Below are 20,461 nucleotides of genomic sequence, written 5' to 3'. Positions count from 1 at the left end.
GGGACACAGACACAATTCAAAGTGGTAATATTTTATAAGGAAACTTTATGTGTGCATGTGAAATTCACTTTTCATCTTGAGACAGAAAGCAGTTTTTGCAAATTTCCAGTACAGCAGATAACGTTTGATATTAAAGAGTACAAAAGAAGAAAAAAAAAAAAAATCAGAATTCCAAATGCTTTTATTCAACTTTGCAGACGTAAGAGCAGGCTTTTGGTCCAAGTCTGTTCAAATCTCCTGAAGCCCATCTGCCCAACCCTATTCCCTCCCTTTACCCTTAATTTGTTCTCACTTGAATTCAACACTTTCGATTGCAAATCACCCCCGCCATTCCTTACAGAGCATGGTTGGTATTGGATACATGATTGCATAGATTTGTTAAACAGTAATTTAATTTTAATTAAGACATAATGGAATGTTCATTAAGACTTCAGCTCTCCCACTCCTTCCCCTCAACCTCCAGAGCTGTACATTGGGTCCCTGCCCCTCCCTGTAGAAAGAGAAAAACTAGTGTACAACAAAAGGAAAGAAAAAAATGAGTGGGAGAGATAGCAACCTGCAACTACCAGGCACATTTGTACTTATTTCTGACTATATAAAATTCTCTTTTCAACTGTTGATTCAGCAGCTGTGTAGTCATAGGCTCTAGTGGAGGGTTCACTACAAGGCTATGCTGCTCACATCCCCACTGAAGCTCTTACATGGACATTCAGTAATATTTGAAAGACAATTAAAGATGGATGCCAGGTGGACATTAGTTACAGTTAATACATCCTTAAGGAACATGTCTATGAGTCTGGGAGTCAATAAGAGAACGCTGTATGGTTGATTGGGGACAGGGAAAAAAAATCTAAATCGACTTGATTCTTCAACCCCTCAAAAACACAGACCTGTAGCTACTGAAACCTGCCTACAGTACTCCGCAGGGGTGAAACTGCTCGTTTTATAATCTTTGCTAATGACCTGAAGCGCTGTGTGACTGCCATGGGTATTCCGGCAATTCTGTGTACTGGAAAATAAGTATGTACAGCGTAGAATCCCACCAACTCAAAATTGCTGGAGAGGAGAGAAATAAAATGGGAGGAAAAAGCCGAGGTTAGATTTTCAAAGAGTTCCATCGATCCAGCAAAATGGGTTAAGAGGGCATGTCACAAGTTCCCTAAGTCATTCTGTCCATTTCCCTACGATATACAACCTCACTATATGCCAAATAACATATTCCAACCCCAAACCAAACCTCCCACCCCACCAACTCTAGCAAGAAGAAAACAAAATTAAAACAAAGGAAAATAGCATGTTAACTGAAAAAGCTTGTTCCCTCCCCACCGGGGTAGAGGGTGCAGGTTAAGTGTCTAGGCATAGACTGAAGCTAAAGCAGATTCTTTAAGATCTCTTTAGTTCCATCCCAGACCAAACTAATAGATTTAATTAATATTTCTTTCATTTAATTAACTCAAAGGTTCAACATTAACTGTCTTTACAGATTACTGCTGGTGAGAAATCACTTGAAAGCTGAAAAAACCGAGACCTTTCATATGATTTTAAGAGGAAACGGAAGAAGATTAAAGAACCTGAGCTGTAGCTACAGTCCAAAGCCACACACCCTCTTCCCTTGACACTGAACCTGCATCTCAAACTTTCCTTCTATCCTACAACTTTCCTTAAGCTCTCCAAGACTGACATGTTTTACACAGAATCAAAAGGTCATCCCTCAATGTGTGGCAAGCTTCATCAACAGTTTCCCATAATGCCATGGTAACCCCCTTCCCCCAAACATCTATCCCCCCCTCCCCTCAGGTGTGCTATGAAGTCCTGTTTCCAACACTCTTAAATATCTTCCTCAGGAGCGCTGATCTCTTTAAGGACTGGATGGTTGAGAGAAAGACAGATGTGGCTTCATCCAGCGCTCTCATCTATCTAGTCTGTGAGAAGATCAGCGCTGATGCAGGAGAGAGAGCTGCTCCAGAGTTCTGGAGTTGGTGCTTAGAGGTCACTCTCCCCGTACAGGGCGGTGGAGAAGGACATGTAGTCAAGAGCACCTGCCACCGCGTCAGGGCCTGAGTATGGTGCCATTCGGGCAATGCAGTACTCTGCCTGGTCAGGAGGAAGCTCACGCCTCAACTCCTCAGCTGTGATGTAGTTCTGAAAAGCAGAAGAGATGGGGTTAGATAGGTTCAAGTCCCATACAATGAAAACTTTCAGTTGCTCCTCACTGCAGTACACAAGATCCAGGGGGCGAGGTTGTATCCAGACCCAGGGGTTGGAGACGGGTAGGTTTAGGGATTAGTGTTTGGTGTAGGCAATCAGTACTGTGATTGACATGACCAATAAAATCAGCTGCAGGGCAGCATTTGCCTGGCTTCTGACATCACACTTGGATGTGGGCCAGGTTGGATGTCCACCGCAGGCTGCAGCGAGACACTTCTCAATATAATGTGGGAGGAGTTGATTCTGGATCCAACCTCACCCCTGAATCCCGTGTTCTGCAGCAAGGACCATCTCAAAAACTTTGGACACTTTCAGACAGACACCTAGCACATTCTTACCTTGTCTCCGGCTAAGATCTTAAATGAGGCGATGACCTGGTCTGCGGTGTCTGTGTCGGTTGTTTCCCTTGACATGAAGTCGATGAAGGCCTGGAAGGTCACTGCTCCACTGTTGTTGGGGTCAACAATGCCCATAATGCGAGCAAATTCAGCATCACCCTGAAGAACAAAGGTTAGAGATTAACCCAGATAAACCAGGAGGAGAGTCCTGACCGTAAGTACAATTTTTAGGCACAGTATTTAATTTGAAGCAAATGGAAATGAGGCTGTGCAAAACAGAAGTACAGTTGGTTCAATGCGTTGATTTTAAGACTTCTTTCAGGGTTGTGTCACCTGAATTTTTAGCAACAAAGCACACTGCAGAACAACTCATTGAACACTGACTTTACTCTATCCCCATTTTCATTTGTGTCAAGTTAAATATTGCATCAGCCTTGACTAAGGTCTATTAAAATCTATTCAGTAATCACTTTTTCTTTTACAGGTCTCAACTTAAAAAAAATAGATAAATCATATAAAATGTAATCAACAATACCAGACAAAACAGATACATTTTTAACAGCAAGCAAAAGCAGGACTTCAGGAGAAACTGAGATTGAGAAAGGAGGTAGCAGTACCAGGCTGTTCCCAGTGGAAATGAGCAGTGCGCGGAAATCATCTGTGTCCATTATCCCCGTGCGCTTCTACAGTTCGCAAAGGGAAGGATGAGAAAAGAAATAGAAAGGGAGCATGTGGAAAGCAGAGAATTTGGGGAGGTGAAGGGGTTTGATAGAGGAATCAGAGTGAGTTTGTAGAGAAGACAAGTAAGAGAAGGAGGGAAATTATGGCAAGTAAAAAAAAAAAAAAAAGGATAACAAAACAAAGAGGAAGCAGTGAGAAACATTAAAAATAAAATAAAAGCAAAATCCTTAGCTGACCTGCAGAGGGCATCTTTTCAAGCAGCAGCACAACAGGTGAGTGAGGGAGTTAGTGAGTGATGGAATGAATGAGTGGCGCGGCGCAAATACACACACACAGACGGCAGCCATCATAGATCTTTTTTTGGCTGTGCTCGTACCTGTTTGTCGGTTTCTACGTCGTAACCCAGACTGATCAAACAAGCCTTGAACTCCTCAGCTTGTAAGACACCACTGTGGTCCTGTGGTAAGCCAATCACGCAAGGGGCCACAGTAGATGGAGCAATCAGAACATGCAGATGAGGATTGATGATACCCATACACAATGACATAACAGCATGTGTGGGATGAAGGCAGTGACATGACAAAAAAAGATGGAGACAAAACATTGTGGATGTTAGACACATGGGCTGATGGTAAACAAGTCACATGACTAATGAAACATACTTATGACAGTGAGTGACCTGATTCTTATGAATGTCAGAAAAAAAACATTCAGCTTGTGACATTAGAGAGCCATTATGAAAGCACCATATCAGTTTTTCTCCTTTACCTTGGCTATATTTCTCCACTCGAGCAAAAAAACCCCTCATTACTTCAGTTCCACTAGACTATATTTACATATTGGCTACAGGTGGCACACTTCAGCTCAGAGGTGTTTGACGCACAGTATATTTCAGATGTTTTCCCTCCCATTAGTGCCAGAATAAGTGGAGAAAATGGAGCAATGGAGGAAATATTAAAACAAGTCCAACCAAAACTTTAAACTGAGGTCTATTTTTATCATGCATCAATCACCCTGAAATTAAACACAGCCTTGACATAAGCAGCATAGACTAAATCTCCCATATTCTTCTTTATATGGACACTAATCCTCTGCTATGTCATGTGTATTTTCAATGGCCTGGTGCTAAGATTTCTTTGATAACAGTTGGAAAAACACAAACCCTATGCATATTAAAGGAATATATCAATCAAAAATTATCACCATCTTGTCATTTAAAAAAGTATGACTTTCTTTGTTCTGTAGAAAACAAGATGTTTGGCTGTCAAATCTCATTTACAATCAATCCTGGAGAATGCAGACGCATCTAGTCAGGTTTGAAGTCAGTGATGCAAAACACCATGGGTTCTTATGTGTCTTATAATCAGTCCTGACACGGCAAGTAGCTTTCATTCCACAGCACAATGCTTTCACTGAAAATTGCATTTTTTTTTTTTGAGTGATCTATGCCTTTAATACACTGACCTTGATTGACATTCACCATCTTACAAATACTTATTCTTTGACATTAAGTAACTAAGTCCATTTCACACACTGACAAACATGCAATGGAGTTCCTGACCTTGTCGAAGTGATTGAAAGACGTGCGGTACTCGTGAAGCTGCTCCTGGCTAATGCCTTTAGCATCACGAGTCAGAATCTGGTTCTCGATCTCATTAATGGTGCGGGCAATTGTAGTAAGGAGTTGCTCCCAACCAACACGAAGGTGCTTTAGAGAAGAAAAAGGCAATGGATAAACTGGACTTGTGTGAACGGCCAAACAAACTTGACAGAAAAATTAAACACTTGACCCAAACATTACATCTGTGGTTCCTACATAATTTCAACATGATAAATTTGAATATTTAAATATACGTACCTCCATAGTGTAAGCAGTGTATTTGTTGTCAAATATAAGTGCTTCCTGAATGAGCTGATGGTCTCCCTCCAGTTGGTCGATGTTGGGTTTGTATTCGATGATGCTCTGCTCATACTGACGGAGGTGGGTCAGCTGATCTTCCAGCGTTCCATTCATCTCAATTGATATCCGCCCGATCTCCTACAAACATCATGCAATGGAGACAGATGAATCATTCAGTATTTTTCTTCTTCAGCAAGAGAGAAGATCAAAGAAATAATACAGAAATAAAGGCGAATATACCTCCATCTTGTTTTGGATCCATGGTCCAATCATGTTGGCCTGGTTGGCAAACTGGCGTCTGAGATGGTCATTAGACTGCTGACGTGCAAGTTCTTCCTGAAGAGCCTGATCACGCTGTGGAACCAGTTGCTGCACCTGCACATAGATGGGAGATCATATCAATGCTTGCAATCTCAACTGATTTGTAAAACCACACCTATAGATATTGAAGCAAGCCATTTCTTTTTCACTGATAAAAATATATCTAACCTTCTCCCACTTCTTGTCAATGCTCTGAGGGGTGATGGAGGTGTAAGGATTGTTTCCAGCCAGTTTGATGCCATTGTACTGTGCGATTTTCTGAACTTCAGCCTGGATGGCCTGAATAGCCTCCCGCTCTTTATTTGCCTCTGGAAGAGTTGATTTGAACTGCTCATGAGCCGTTATCAGTCCCTACATAAAGAGAAAGTAGTTAGGGAAAGGATTGTCACATCAAGCATTTTATTATTCCCTTTAGCTTGTTCTGAAATGGACTGTCCAAAGATACCAGCAATGAAACATAAAAGGAACAGCATTTTAGAGGTGGAGCAAGTCATTTCATTCTGATGAAAGATTACAAATACTAAAACATTTTACAGTACCTGGATCTCTTCTATGTTGTGTACAATGAACATGTCCTGAAGGTCCTCCATGGCTCCCTCCATCCAGTTGTTGAATGGCGCTGCTCTCTTGGCGTACTCAAGGTAGAGCTCATCAATAGACTCAAGCTGTTTCTCTGTTCTCTGCAGACCAGATACACACACAGTCAGCGTGATAAAATGTACAAAATATGCCAGAAAGTGTCTCTCCAAGAAAGCATGCGTACCTCGAGAGACTCTCTGCGGTTCTGTGTGAGGGAACCCAGAGCATCCCACTGCTCACAGATCTTCTGACAGCGTGCATTAACGCTCGGGGAGTCGTAGTAGTCCAGCTCACTGTGATACAGAAACATTTTAAACACTAACACTCCATTAAACATTCCCAACTTTCATCCCCTACAGCCTGGATTTTCAGTCAGTTTAATTAGCCTTCTCTGTCATTATTTGTTGCCTCTATTTTTGTTGTTTTCTCACTTGAGTTCCTGTGCAATGGCAGCAATCTGCTCCACTCTGTCTTGGTGGGCAGCAAGGTCACTTTCGAATGCCTCATGCTTCTTCAGGAGAGCTTTGATCTCAGACAGAGTTGCGGTCTCATAATCCTTCTGGGTTAGCATGGCCTCCTTACCTATACACAAACAAACATAGATCTATTCAGATCTATCTAGTTTTCAGATCACATGCCTGATCTTTAAGACTTCTGCCTGGCTGACAAGGCTCTGCATTCATGAAATCAAAACACTCAGAGAAATAACGGAAAGAGTTTTCGAAGAGGAGCCTCTCACTGTCTATTGAGAGCAATTGGTGTAATTAGTTGAAGTTAATGTGAATAATTGGCAAAAGCATCAGTAAGTTCAAGTTTAGTTTCTGTATCCATACCATCCGTCCAGCTCTCATGGATGGCTGCTTTCTGACGGAATTTTTCTGCAAGATGGTCAAGTCTTTCCAAACGACGGATCTCATTCAGTAACCACTCTTCATAGCCTTTCTCTGCACCTTCCAGTTTATGCCATGCACCATTAATGTCCTAAAGAGAAAGAATACTTATCAGCCAAATGCCTTTCATGATTCAATCTGAAAGCCAACAACAATGAATATTACAGTTTTTGATGAGACATGTTGACATGTCATAAGTTTGTGACACAGCAAAAGCTATTCTTTTTTAAGTATTATTATAAACCGAATTGTGCATGTATTATATGCATTTCTTACCGACACCATGCGTCCCTCAGATGGCATAAAGGCTGGTCGGTTGCTCAGACGGAGTTTGGTCTGCAACGTGTTGAAGTTGAATCTCTAGCTGACACTTCTCCTGAACTTTGGGTGGTTTGTGAACCCGACGGTAATCGCGGAAATCTTCCAATTTCTGCTGCATTTCTGTCATGGTTTTCTCTGGAGCACGATTTTCCAACCATGGGATTGTCCTACGAATCCACTCCAACAGCTGTAGGGATAAAAAGCATGCAGTAAGAAAAAGTAAATTAGCAGAGGTTCAATAGGAAACGGAGACATTAAAAGTAAAACACTCTGGGTAGTTTGGTAGTTAGTTAGCATTTAGATGCTTCAGGTTCCACTGCACATACAAACTTATATTGATTTAGACTCACATCGCTGGCCAGTTTCTCATAGTCCTCCATCAGGTGCTCATTCTCCTGATTGACCGCCAACACCTTACAGATACGATTGGCTGCTGTCTCAGCCTATCACAGAACAACCACCATATTATACATCAGAAATTTTCTATATAATTACAAAACTTTCCATATGTTGAAAAAAGAAAAACAGTATACTGTTTACTACACAAATATATACAGTAGTGTATACCATATGTTTAAAGTAGTATGATACAGTATACACAGTACACTTCAGTTAAGAAGTATAAAAAAATAATAATCTGATTTTAGAACTGTAAATGTCAAGATGCTGCTTTAGTTTACACGGGGAAAACAAATGATTAAATATTTAATGGTTTTTGGTTTGGTGGGTTTAGCAAAAAGTGCCTAAAATTACATTCAAACACACGCAAATGATGTACTGAGCACACAATGACACAAAACTCCAAGTGTTGTAAGTTAATAATGTGCTATACAAACAGTAGCATGCATAAAAACTAGCCAAATTAAATAAATATGAAGTTAAACTTCAACATTACATAAGTCACTTAGCAGAAGCTAACTATTATACTAATTCACGTTCCATGCAAACACCAAAATTGGTTAGTTTTGAAAACGTGTAGTCTAGCTGCAAAATTTACATGCTATTTGGAAAATCAAATTTGCATTCTCAATTTTTATACCACCACTGGAGGATCTCTTCATGGTTCTCTACAGCATTAACTAACACTGAAACACAGAAAGTGTTCAAAACGCTTGTGTAAAAGGCTAAAGCACATTTAAACAATTATGATGAGAAGTTTCTGGCTTTACTTCACATGGAAAATAAATGAGTAGTTTCACATGTCTACTGTAGCATATGCAGCACCAAAACTTTACTGAACAGTACTGTCTAATGTAAAGGTGGGCTTAACATTACTAACAAACATAATAGAACACATTAAGAATCAAAGCAGCAACCTCCGTGTTTTAAAAGGCTTTATGAAATTCATTATAGTCAATTGCATTGTTGCTATTTTCATATTTACACTCAACATTGTCCTCAACTGTGTTACAATCTTTTGCACTGAGTGCAAATATGAAACATCAAACAATGAAATTCACCATTTAAAGAAGGTTGTGAAAGACCAGTAAACCCACTGAGAGTATTAATGACAGCAGAACCATTAGAAATAAATGCATATATAGAAAGTGGTGATGGCAATGGTTTGGGTATAGTGAAGCCCAAAGCTGTGATGAAACAAAACTGGCAAGTGGCCTCAACTCAAGTCATTTTCACACCTGGTTTAATTGGATTGGTTTTTGGCGCAGGTTTTTGCATAAACCCTAGATTACCCTAGAATGAAAGGATCAAATGGCTATAAATCCGACATTCCTGTAATTGCAGACTGGATTTCTTCTTTATTTAAGACTCAATTTTTGACTCAAAGCATGCATGCACTGGAATTAAAAATGGATAATAAAAATATGGCGTCCATATGGCGTTTGTTTGAAATATTTAATCCAGAACAATTCAATGCCATATGCCAAGCCAATGGAGTGGGAAGCCCAGAAAGAATAAAAATGGTCTTCATCCAACTTGGTTATGTACATTCTTGTGAAGAGAACAACTACAGGAATTTATTTTTTTTGGCGTTTTTGCCTTTATTATGACGGAACAGTAAGCAGACTGGATGTGAAGTTGGAGAGAAAGAGAGGGGGGTGCGATCGGGGAAGGCCCTCGAGCCGGGACTCGAACTTGGGAAGCCCGAAGAGCTATATGATGGTGCTGCCCACGAGGCTATCGGCGGCAACAACTACAATAGCTACTTTAATATGACCAACGTATTATCCAATATTATCAACCAACATTAGTCATGCTAGAACAGTTAGCTAATATTGTTTCATTAAAGGCACAATATGTAGTTTTTCACCACTAGAGGTCACTTATTCAAAACAAAGGCGTAGCTTGATGACGCCTTGATTTCGCGGAATCATGGGAGTTGTTGTCTTCACATCTACAGAAAAGAATCTGACAGGGCTCAGGCATAAATCATATTAATGGATGAGCTAATGTATTAAAGATTTATTAACATTACTGTAGTATGAAACGGTGTGGCTGAATGCGTTTCCATGGTTTCTACAAAATAAAACCGGAATTCGAGGGTAACACGGGTATGATGTCATTGGTAGGGGACGTAAGGGCCTTTTTAAAATGGCTTATTTCTGTGGATTTAACATTCTTGGAAACATTTGGGATAATGCAAGTACACAAATCAACAAAATTATATTACATTGTCCTAGTGGTTTTTGGATATTTTAATCCAAAAATCTTACATATTGTGCCTTTAACTTAACTGTTAGTCCTTTGCTGTACATCTGTTTGGAGCAAAATAAAACGAACCAAAACAAGAAAACTTTGTCAATCAAACCAGGTATGAATGCACCTTAAGAGTTTCAGGGCCAGCAGTCAGGGGTCAAAGGTTTCTCACCTTCTGAGCACCTGAGAAGGCGTGATAGAAACAGGAGACGTAGGTCATAATGGCCTTCTCATCCGGCCGCAGAGTGCCCACGATATCTACAGCAATGTCAGCGAAAAGAGAGAGAGAAAGAGACAGCAGTGAAGCAAAGCAACCCAAAGCCTGTGTGTCTCCACTGAAAGAGGAGGAGATGGTTATGCATTTTATGGGCTCCCCTATTGAAAGGGAAATGGGGGTTGAAATCCTGCGTTAAAACCGTGGCAACCCGCAAAGTGAGAGGAAAAAGCCAATCCGCTGTTGAGAAAGGAGTCGTAGGCCAGAGGAAGAAGGGTTAAGACGCACACGCACAAAACCTGCATGTGCGTGCCTTCACCAGGTTATTCTAGTACTGGTGGAGAAAGCCATGCTAAAGAGGAGCTGGAGAAGGGATGGGGTCGTGGTGTACCTTCTGGGCTCCAGAAAAGGCATGGTAGAAACTGGACACATAGGTCATTATAGCTTTCTCATCTGGACGTGCTGTGTTCACAATGTCTGAAGGGAAACGAGAGTTATACACACATGCACAAACAAGGATGCAGACGGGACTCAAACACACACTCGTGACAGACAACAGCTTTACACATTCATTCAGTGTCATGGAAAAAACAATGGCTGAATCTCAATTCGCTTGTGAGGGACAAGAACATACTTTTGAGTAGGGCTGGGCTGACAATATTGATTTCTCGTTTTTAATCAATTCCGATGACAATTCTTTTAAATTCTTTTAGTCTATGCTCATTTCTGTTGATGCGTGAACAAAATGTCACTAAACATTGTCTGAGGCGTGCAATAAAACTCACTGTAGCCGTGAAATGCTTTACTACTAGTTATAGCATGAAATAAACATGAATAAACATCAGCAGGTATGTTGAAAGATACAGTACAACTCACAAAAATGTATGATGTTTCATGTATTCGCTCAATCAGTGTTTTAAGAGTGGAAAAGTGTCACGTGATGTAAAATTTACCTCAGAAAAGACATTCAATGTCCATAAAATTGGTAGATAAGTTATTACAGACACCATTTAAATGTTTATATTTCAAAAACAATTTGAAGTAGAAACATAAATATGTCATTATAAGGTAAGGTTAATATAAAAATGTGCCTTATGTGCAATTTAAATGTTAATACATAAAAAAATAAAATATAAAAATTTAAAAGTTTAGACTTTGTTGTCAACACTGATCAAATCGAGATCGGAATCAAAAGCGTGTGAATCAAAATCGAATTGTGAATTTTGTCAATAACCAGTCCAGCCCTACTTTTGAGCATGTAGTAAGGCAGTGTGCCAGACATGTGTCACTTTATTACTTCACTGAATTGCTTTTTAAAGCCATCACTATTAAATCCTTTGTCTACTAACCCTAATATGTCTACTTCCCTAATGCATGGTATACTAAAAGGGTCAAATTAATAATATGTCCAAATACAAATATTCATGAAACAGTAGGCAAAAAATACCCACTGCCTTCACATTTGTAAACAGGGCTTGTCATTAACACCCCCCCAAATGCGGGTTAAATTTTATATTAATTAAATAAATATATGCATTGCGGGTTTCTATGGAAGCTTGTTTCCGCCATGAAATAAAAAATTAAAAAGGTAATTGCGACTTTTTATCTCACGATTTTGCATACAATTGTGAATATATATCTAACAATTATGACTTTTTTTCTCAAAATTGCAAGATATAAACTCACAAAAAGTCAGAATTGTGAGATATAAACACGCAATTGCGTGTTATGTCCAGTTGTGAGGGAAAAAACAGATGTTTTTTCTTGGAATTCTGACTTTATAAATCACAATTGAGAGTTTATATCTAGCAATTCTGTATTCAATGTACATACATAATGTACATAAGTTGATTGTTTATATAATGTATATTACCTTATGTGTTTAACATGTCCAATAAAACCATATGATTACTTGCTTCTGATACTTTATTTGAACCAGTTATTATTGCCTCATTATTATATATGTATTTTAAGTCATTTTAAAGGTCTATTTTTATTACCACAAAAAGAATGATCTAATTAATCGTCAAAATAATCGACTGATTACTCGATTACCAAGATAATCATTAGTGACAGCTCTAGATTAGTTAAAACATTTCAAAATGCACCTGCATTGTTTTGCATTTGTGACTTTCAGTCAAATAAAAGACTATTTTTCCAGTCAGATATTTCATCATTGAAGATTTCATAAAAATAGTGTTAAAATATCATGTTGACTTGTTCTTGCAAACCAATTATCGTGTATCGTCTTGTCTCATGAGCTAAGCGTATCGCCACACCCCTAATAAAACGTAATTTCCCAATAACAAAATTGTGGCCAGTGAAAATGCTGAGTAACTCTGGAAAACCTCTAACCACAGTGGCTGGAGAGCAAAAAAGTTAATGTCAAGCCCTGTTTTTAGGAAATCCAGTACAGATACACAATTCACAAATAGTATACCATTCATCCATCTAAATCTATTCAGAAGGGATAGTGTGCAAATTGGTATTCAGCCATATACTCAGGGTTACAGAGCAACCCACAAACACACACACACATTAATAACAATAAAACACGCTCCGGTGCAGCAGGTTGATCAGAGATCCTGGAGAGATCATGCTCGAGGGAGAACAACATAATGCTCAGGGATGTTACTATGGTGACACACTGTTTGTCGAAGACATTAAGTGTGGGTGTTTGCACTGTCTGTGTGTCGGAGACTCCTGGAAATAACAAGGCATGTGCTGACACGCACATAACACACATACTTCAATAGAGCAACTCATTCACTCTCTCTCCCACACACACACACACATCACAAAGCCAAAAGCACGCACAACTGATTTCATACACAGGCACAGACACACACAGATATCAACTGATATGTAATACACACTACAAAAACATGTTTGCACAGACAGAAACGCCCACACACAGAAAAGGACAGAACAGTTCATACCCTCAGCATCCAACATCTTGGGGATGTCGAGGTATCGCTCTGCCACTTCGAAAGCATTGTTCAGATTGGTCACTGGATCGTCCTGTTAACACATATTAAATCACATGAGCTCTTCTCCAGAGCACCTGTACAATACAGCAGAAACATCCACAGGATCAAAACGTCCATCATTCACCAATTTCTACACATACGTCAACTCTTGCATGTTCGTTTATTACATAATTGAGCTAATTCAACTGTTTGCAGTTGTGGTTGCTGAATAAATGCACTTACATCAGTGTTATTTTACTTCTATTATAGTCCTTTTAACATTTTTAATTAGCTTTTATTTTTATTCACTGCAAAAAAAAAAAGTATTTTTGTCTTATTTCAAGTACAAATATCTAAAAAAAATTTAAATCATGCCAGAAAACGACATAAGATATTTAGTCTTGTTTCCTGGGGTGGAAAAAAGTCTAAATTAAGTGCATTTTGCTTAAAACTTGTAAAATTGTCTGCCAGTGGGGTAAGAAAAATAATCTTAATGCAAACGGAAAACAAGATTATTTTTCTTACCCCATTGGCAGACAATTTTACAAGTTTTAAGCAAAATGCACTTAATTTAGATTTTTTCCCCGCCCATAAAAAACAACTAAATATCTATTATCTATAAAAATCCATCTTGATTTAAGAAATTTTAGATATTTTGACTGGAAATGAGACAAAAATACCAAGTAAGATAAGCCTTTTTTCAGTGTATTTTTAATTTTCATGTGTGCTTTTGTCATTTTTATATATATATTGCTATTTAGGTTTATTTATTTTTTTATCAGTTATTAGTTTTATTTAGTTCCAGTTAATAATTTTAGTGCTTCAACAAGGCAAATTTATTTAGTTTACGACTGTGTAATATTTATATTTTATTTAATAGTTTTAGTTACACAACCTCTGTCACACAATGCAAAGCCTTTTTTGTTGCTTTAATAGTAAAAAATTTACATAATTTGGAATAACTGGAATTAATATAAGGAATTGTGCTTTTTTCATTTTCAAAAGAAACTTCTTGAGGGTTTTGCCAGTTTTCATAATGTAGAGAGTGTATTAATGCATATTATAAATATAATAAGGAAACTAGATGAGGTAAATTTACATGAAAGTGCAATAATTCTGATGAAATGTAAAAAGAAAATCTAAAAAAAAAAAAACGATCAAGATTAATAAAGCACCATTATAGTTTTCTGAGCAAAATAATCATGCTTAATTGTCCTGCAGAGTATTTTTTAATTATTTTAATCTACTAGATTGCATGAAATCTCCCGCAAATTCAGCAAAGAAAATTTATAAACCTCCTAATGTGCTTTTGTTCTCATGAGATACTCGCCTTTCTCAGCTTGTCGTAATCAATGAGCTCTGGCCTGTGTCTATGGATCAGAGCATTGAAGGCCAGACCATCCTTCCAGCTGTCCAGAAAGAGAAGAAGAGAGTGTCAAAGGAAACAAGTACTTCACATTCTTTCCTCTGACCAGAAGAGGGCAGCACTCAAACCACAGCTTACAAACCCTTCATTCATGTCAGTGTTAAACTACCCTAAAGGAACTTTATTTGCAAAGCGACTGTGAGATTGGGATATTTCAGATTCAGGTGTGATCTTTATCTCTCATCTTCAGCTATCATTATTCATTTGTTATTCAAATATACCCATGACACTGCTTTATGCAAATCACACCTTGGAATGAATCAACAAATCAAAACCACAGAATCCTTGGATCTGTCGAATAAGGCTCTAGATCAACACTAATAGGCATTTCGAACCTGATATGGAAGTTCTGAACGTTGACGTTCTTGTAAGGAGCCGTCTTTCTCTGACACCAGAGCAACAGTCCTTCTTTAGCGGAGGTTTCTGAAGAGACAAGCAGCAGAAACAGGCCATTACTGAACATTCATTAAGTCTGTCTGGTTTTGTTTGACTGTGCCGTGCAGAGCTGTTCCTAAATTTTCTAAAATAATCTGAAGGTTAAATTATACCCTCCACTGAGATGTCCTGGATGGCGAAGCGGAGGATGATGGTCCAAATCATTCCCAGAGTCATCTTGGCATTTCCATCCACAATTTCTACAAATACAGACATGCAAATTTGTTAGTGTTGAAAGTGGAAAAACATGCATTTATATGTTATCATAAAAAATAGTAATGAAATTATATTTTAATAAGACTTTTTTTTAAAGAAATTAATACTTTTATGCATTAAATTGACTTTATAATGATACAAAATAATGTATGGCAACACTTTAGTTTAGGGTCCAGTTCTTACTATTAACTAGTTGCTTATTAGCATGTATATTACTAGTATATTGGCTGTTTATTAGTACTTATAAAGCAGATATTAATGCCTTATTCTGCATGACCATATTCTACATCCCATAATCCTACCTAACACCTAAACTTAACAACCTTACTTACTATTAATAAGCAGTAATTAGGATTTTATTGAAGCAAAAGTCATAGTTAATAGTGAGAATTAGACCCTAAACTAAAGTGCGACCTAATTTATTTTAAATTTTAAAATTATTTATTTGTAATTTATTATTTGTAGCGTTACATATACAGGTTTAAAAACTTTCTATTCATCAAAGATAAGAACTGTTTTCAACATTGATAATAATCATAAATGTTTATTGAGCAGCAAATCAGCATATTAGAATGATTTCTGAAGGATCATGTGACACTGAAGACTGGAGTAATGATGCTGAAAATTCAGCTTTGATCACAGGAATAAATTACATGTTAACAAATATTCAAATAGAATAGAGTTATTTTAAACTAGAATAATATTTCACTGTTTTTACTGTATTTTTGATCAAATACAGTAACCCTAATCATTTGAATAAACTTTTAAATACATATGCATTGCAAACAGTGTCCAGAAACAAACTCTCTCAGAGACAAACGCTGCATCAACACAGAGGAGGATCAGTAATTTCAGAAGGTCAGAATTTCCCAAACACACACGCACACAAACATGCACAAGCCTTTAGGTCTGCTGTGGGATTTTCACTTGGCAGGACAATACTGAGCATCTTCAAAGTGTTTTTGAAAGAACATGAAAGGAGCGAATGTACGGTCTGATACACAGAGAAGTGTTTGTACCTTCTGCGCCGATGGACACCAGTTTGACTCCTTTGCTGGCGATGAAGTCCAGCGCTTTGTTGACATTGTTGATCTTGTGCACTCTCATCTTGCCTCTTTCAGGTTTTGGTAATCTCTCCCCTGCACAAACACAGGGCAGATGACTTCTCACACTCTTTCCATCGCATCAGCATAAACACAAACTCCACTGCATTCTCCTCGGATAAACATTAGCTCAACATCTATGCAACAACTTTGGAAAGTTGTTGCATAGATGTTGCAACAACTGACTTAATGAATGTTACACACTGACCAAAATAAATAAATAAATCACAAGACAAAAGCACACGTCTGAAGCTCACTGACCTGAGATGACCTCTAGGAGCAGCATTAGTTTGAGTCCATCTCTGAAATCCTCCTCGATGTTCTCGATCTGCGTTCCCGCCTTCCGCAGGTGAGAGTTGCACCAGGCCGTGAAAGTCTAGAACAAACAGGAAATGATGTCAAAAAAACTTGGAAACAAGGTCACAGCCCGGGAAACAGGAAACGGGCTGCGTTCTGATGCATGCAGGAATGCTCAAGATGTTTGCTCAGGAAGCCAGTTTGAAAATCAACATCTGATGCATTTCTAACGTAAATACAAGACCAACGCCTGTGTGAAAACTCTGAAATATCGCATGGTTTGCAGACAACTTTTATTGAAGTGACAAATTCTACCAAAAAAAAAAAAAAAAATCATTAGTATAAATCAGATTGTTATTGTTAATTAAAACTTAAAAAATATATATTTTCTGTTAATTGGAAAATAAAGCTAAAATGAAGTATGAAATAAAATATAAATATCAGATGAAAAACTTGAAAATGAGAAATATTGCCTTGGAAACTAACTGAAATAAAACAAAAAGTTGAAATACTAAAATTACTTAAAGGAAATATAGAAAAAATTAAAACTAAATAGAAATATATATATATATAAAAAAAATAAATAAAAAAAAAGCCAAAAGAAAACTACTACTACCATGAACTAAAATTATAAATAAAACTAACCGAATTTAAGTTGAAGTAGTAAAATTACTAAAACTGATAAAAATTAATTAATTTTAATATGAATATTAAAAAAACTAATAAAAATGACAAAAGCACATTCAAAAATATTAATAAAAAATTATAATAGTATATAAATAATACTAAATTAACACTGCTCTAATACTATGGCTCTTAAAACTATATTAAAAATATATTAATTATAAAATGAAAAAAAAAAAAAAAAAGGAGCACTCATTAGTTAGGCCTTGTCCACACTAATATGTTTTCTTTTGCAAACGCATCTTTTTCTCTGCGCTTTGGCCTTCCGTCCAGTGAGACGGTGTTTTTGTCCTGCGAAAAAGGAGCTTTTTGAACTAATGTTGATACCATTATTGCGCCTGTTGTGCTATTCACTTTCACACTGTTGCTAAAAAAAATGTCACTTTGTACACTCTTCATATCACAGTCCTGCAAATATGACAGAAAATTTACTCTCAATTGCTGCCCTGCAGCAAAACATGACAGCTTGCCTTTTAGACCAAACATATAATGGAGAATGAGTGCGAAATGGACGCATCAGTGAACGGTGAGATATTTGGCTGAATAAAATGATCCTGTCAGATGGATAGCATGAGAATTTATTCTGTCTGTTTCATCTCAGTGAGCTTTTATGAGGTTTTACGCATGGCTAGTTTTAGTGTTTTCCGATGTTTAGGTGTGGATGAGAACCGTTTGGAAAATGCAAGTGTTGACGGAGCGCGTTTTGAAACGAAAACACCGCTTTCAAGTGTATCCGGACTAATGTAGACGAAGCCTTAGACTGTTGATTTGATCCACAGCACCTCAACATGAACCAGCGAGTACAGACACAGACAGGCATCAGATCACACTGGGAAAGGGGTTTCTAGGCCTGCAGCCCATAACACAAAGACTCCATTGAGTTTAGTGGATAATGAGGCCCTTCACCACCCCCTGCCCTCGTACGACAGGCACCTACCAGGGACAGGCCTGCCACAAAAACAATTCAGCCTTCACACACAAACCAGTCAGGACCTGAGCCTGGACGGACACATCCACACTGTCAACAAATGCCATTTGATGAGGCCTGAAATACCTCTGCTCAAACAGGGGGCTCTGTGTGTGTGTGTGTGTGTGTGTGTGTGTGTGTGTGTGTGTGTGTAGGGAAAGCCCAGCGGGACGCCTATGATTAGTTGGGTGTGGATGACATCATTGCATCCAAGTCACAGGAATTACAGAGGATGCCACACATGCATGCGTTTATGTGCCACTTTTGGTCAGAGTCATGAAGTACACTACAAATACTTCATGGCCACGTTGCAACTTGCATTGCGTATCGGTCATTTCAACTGTAGTAACTAGTAAGGGTGTGACGAGATCTCGTGCCACGATTTCTCGTCGAGGTGAAAAGCTGTCACGTGATATTGCCATGAAGGTGTGTGAGGGTGAAATTAGGATAGAATATGCAACCGCTACATTTACATTGCGCCTCCACTGACGTTTTGCTTTTGTATAGAAGTAAAAAACATTTAATTCAGTTGGATAACGGACGCTTCAATCCCATCCAGCTCATCCAACACGGGATGCAGAGTCGTACCTAGTGCAGAAGGAATCAGAGTTCACTGATCACATGACGAGGGTAAGTGACTGACAAGATCATGGAAGAGGATTCGCTGCACAACAGAGCCTAACCGTCTGACAAACGTCTTATCTTGTTGAATGCACGCTCCCTATTCACAGAGTATGCGTGATCGCGAAAATAGAAAGCGAAAGTAAAACGCGAAAACCTGATGCATGCACATATCTCCCAATATGAAAGCTATCTTAGGCTGGGCTGTGCAGCTGTAATCATCAGAAGACAAATTTGGTCTCTATTTGCACTTTAAATATTGAGAGAGTACTTTGATTATGATTGCACTTATTATTTGCACTTAAGACTAAGAGAAAACGTATTCATTTTTATTCATGCTGTTTTTATTTCTGTGATAAATTTGTGGAAAGGAGTTCAGTTAAGAGGTCAAAAGTTGATGAAGCTCATAAATCATGTATATTAAGGTCTGAAGAGATTCACATGAAATCATACAGGAGAGAATTCATATTTTATACTTAAAGTAGAACTGAAATGACATTCTTTACAAGATGATTAAAAACATTTCAAATACACCTACAGACTATTTTTCTAGTCATGTATTTCGTCATTGAGGATTTCTTAAAAATACTGTGTAAAAATCTTGTCTCATCTCGTTCTCGTGAACTCAGTCGTGTCTTGTCTTGTGAGATAACCGCCTCGTCACACCCCTAGTAACAAGTGATCAACCGGTATGGATTTTTTCGCCGATATCTTAGAGAACAGGGTGGCTGTTATATCACACTATTTAATTCAAAGATAGCAAATAATACATGCATAACAATTGCTGCAATACAAATGTTTTTCTGCTAATTCTGTCTGCACTGGGAATCACATTTCCTCAAATAAAGACCGGGTAGTGCTAATTTTACATTTAATACATTACACTATGAATATGACACAGCCAACTGGATTTAGCATGGATTTATATCCGAATCCGATTTGCACGGAAGAGTACATGCATTTTTATGCAGTCTTCAAATATCCCCGGCTCTGTCAAAATAAAGTTTGCCGCTTTCGACAGTTATTGTCCAAACAGAAAAACATATCAGCTGATACCAATAATTAAAAAAATGCCACACGTAAGCCGATATGTTGACCTTGGCGAAATAGTAGTAATGCTAGTAGTAATGTGATTCTGAACTGAAACCAGGAATGGCATTGTGGAGTTTTGGAAATGAAAGAGATAAAACTCTCAATTGTAATGAACTGCCACTCCCTGTGCAAGAACGCATGCAAGATCGAACCACATCCTTCCTCGGCCTACACACACACACACACACACACACACACACACACACACACACACACACACACACACACACACACACACACACACACACACACACACACACACACACACACACACACACACACACACACACACACACACACACACACACACACACACACACACACACACACACACACACACACACACGAGTTCCTGCAGTGCATGAGTTAATGGAGCAGGCGTGATTGACAGGTGAGGGTGTGGTGCTGCTCAGGAACAACCTCAACGCACACAACGTGATTTCACAATCACCTGACCGACATAACCCTTCTTACTCACTCTCGCTGGCCTGTTTTAAATAGCTTGCCTATGGATTTGTGCTATTAATATGTTTATAATTAACAC

The 20,461-nt window shown here is 38.2% G+C and overlaps 1 protein-coding gene across 1 annotated transcript in view; it reads right to left on the bottom strand.

The window, feature by feature from the left end:
• Nucleotides 1-15: 15 nt before the first annotated feature.
• actn4 (actinin, alpha 4) overlaps nucleotides 16-20,461 on the bottom strand; it is a 51,228-nt gene continuing 30,782 nt past the window's right edge. Inside the window, 21 exon segments of the mRNA XM_048160552.1 lie at nucleotides 16-2,142; nucleotides 2,547-2,705; nucleotides 3,604-3,684; nucleotides 4,789-4,935; nucleotides 5,086-5,265; nucleotides 5,368-5,502; nucleotides 5,617-5,799; nucleotides 5,988-6,128; nucleotides 6,212-6,320; nucleotides 6,459-6,609; nucleotides 6,861-7,008; nucleotides 7,194-7,271; nucleotides 7,273-7,425; nucleotides 7,589-7,681; nucleotides 10,066-10,151; nucleotides 13,047-13,128; nucleotides 14,407-14,485; nucleotides 14,838-14,925; nucleotides 15,051-15,137; nucleotides 16,173-16,292; nucleotides 16,518-16,632. Coding sequence (XP_048016509.1) covers nucleotides 1,984-2,142; nucleotides 2,547-2,705; nucleotides 3,604-3,684; nucleotides 4,789-4,935; nucleotides 5,086-5,265; nucleotides 5,368-5,502; nucleotides 5,617-5,799; nucleotides 5,988-6,128; nucleotides 6,212-6,320; nucleotides 6,459-6,609; nucleotides 6,861-7,008; nucleotides 7,194-7,271; nucleotides 7,273-7,425; nucleotides 7,589-7,681; nucleotides 10,066-10,151; nucleotides 13,047-13,128; nucleotides 14,407-14,485; nucleotides 14,838-14,925; nucleotides 15,051-15,137; nucleotides 16,173-16,292; nucleotides 16,518-16,632 — 2,574 coding nt within the window. The 3' untranslated portion in view covers nucleotides 16-1,983.

This window comes from Megalobrama amblycephala, linkage group LG16 (assembly GCF_018812025.1).
Source record: "Megalobrama amblycephala isolate DHTTF-2021 linkage group LG16, ASM1881202v1, whole genome shotgun sequence".
Lineage (NCBI taxonomy): Eukaryota > Metazoa > Chordata > Actinopteri > Cypriniformes > Xenocyprididae > Megalobrama > Megalobrama amblycephala.
The sequence above is the reverse complement of the archived record's forward strand: the minus strand, read 5'-3'. Positions and strand labels throughout refer to the sequence as shown.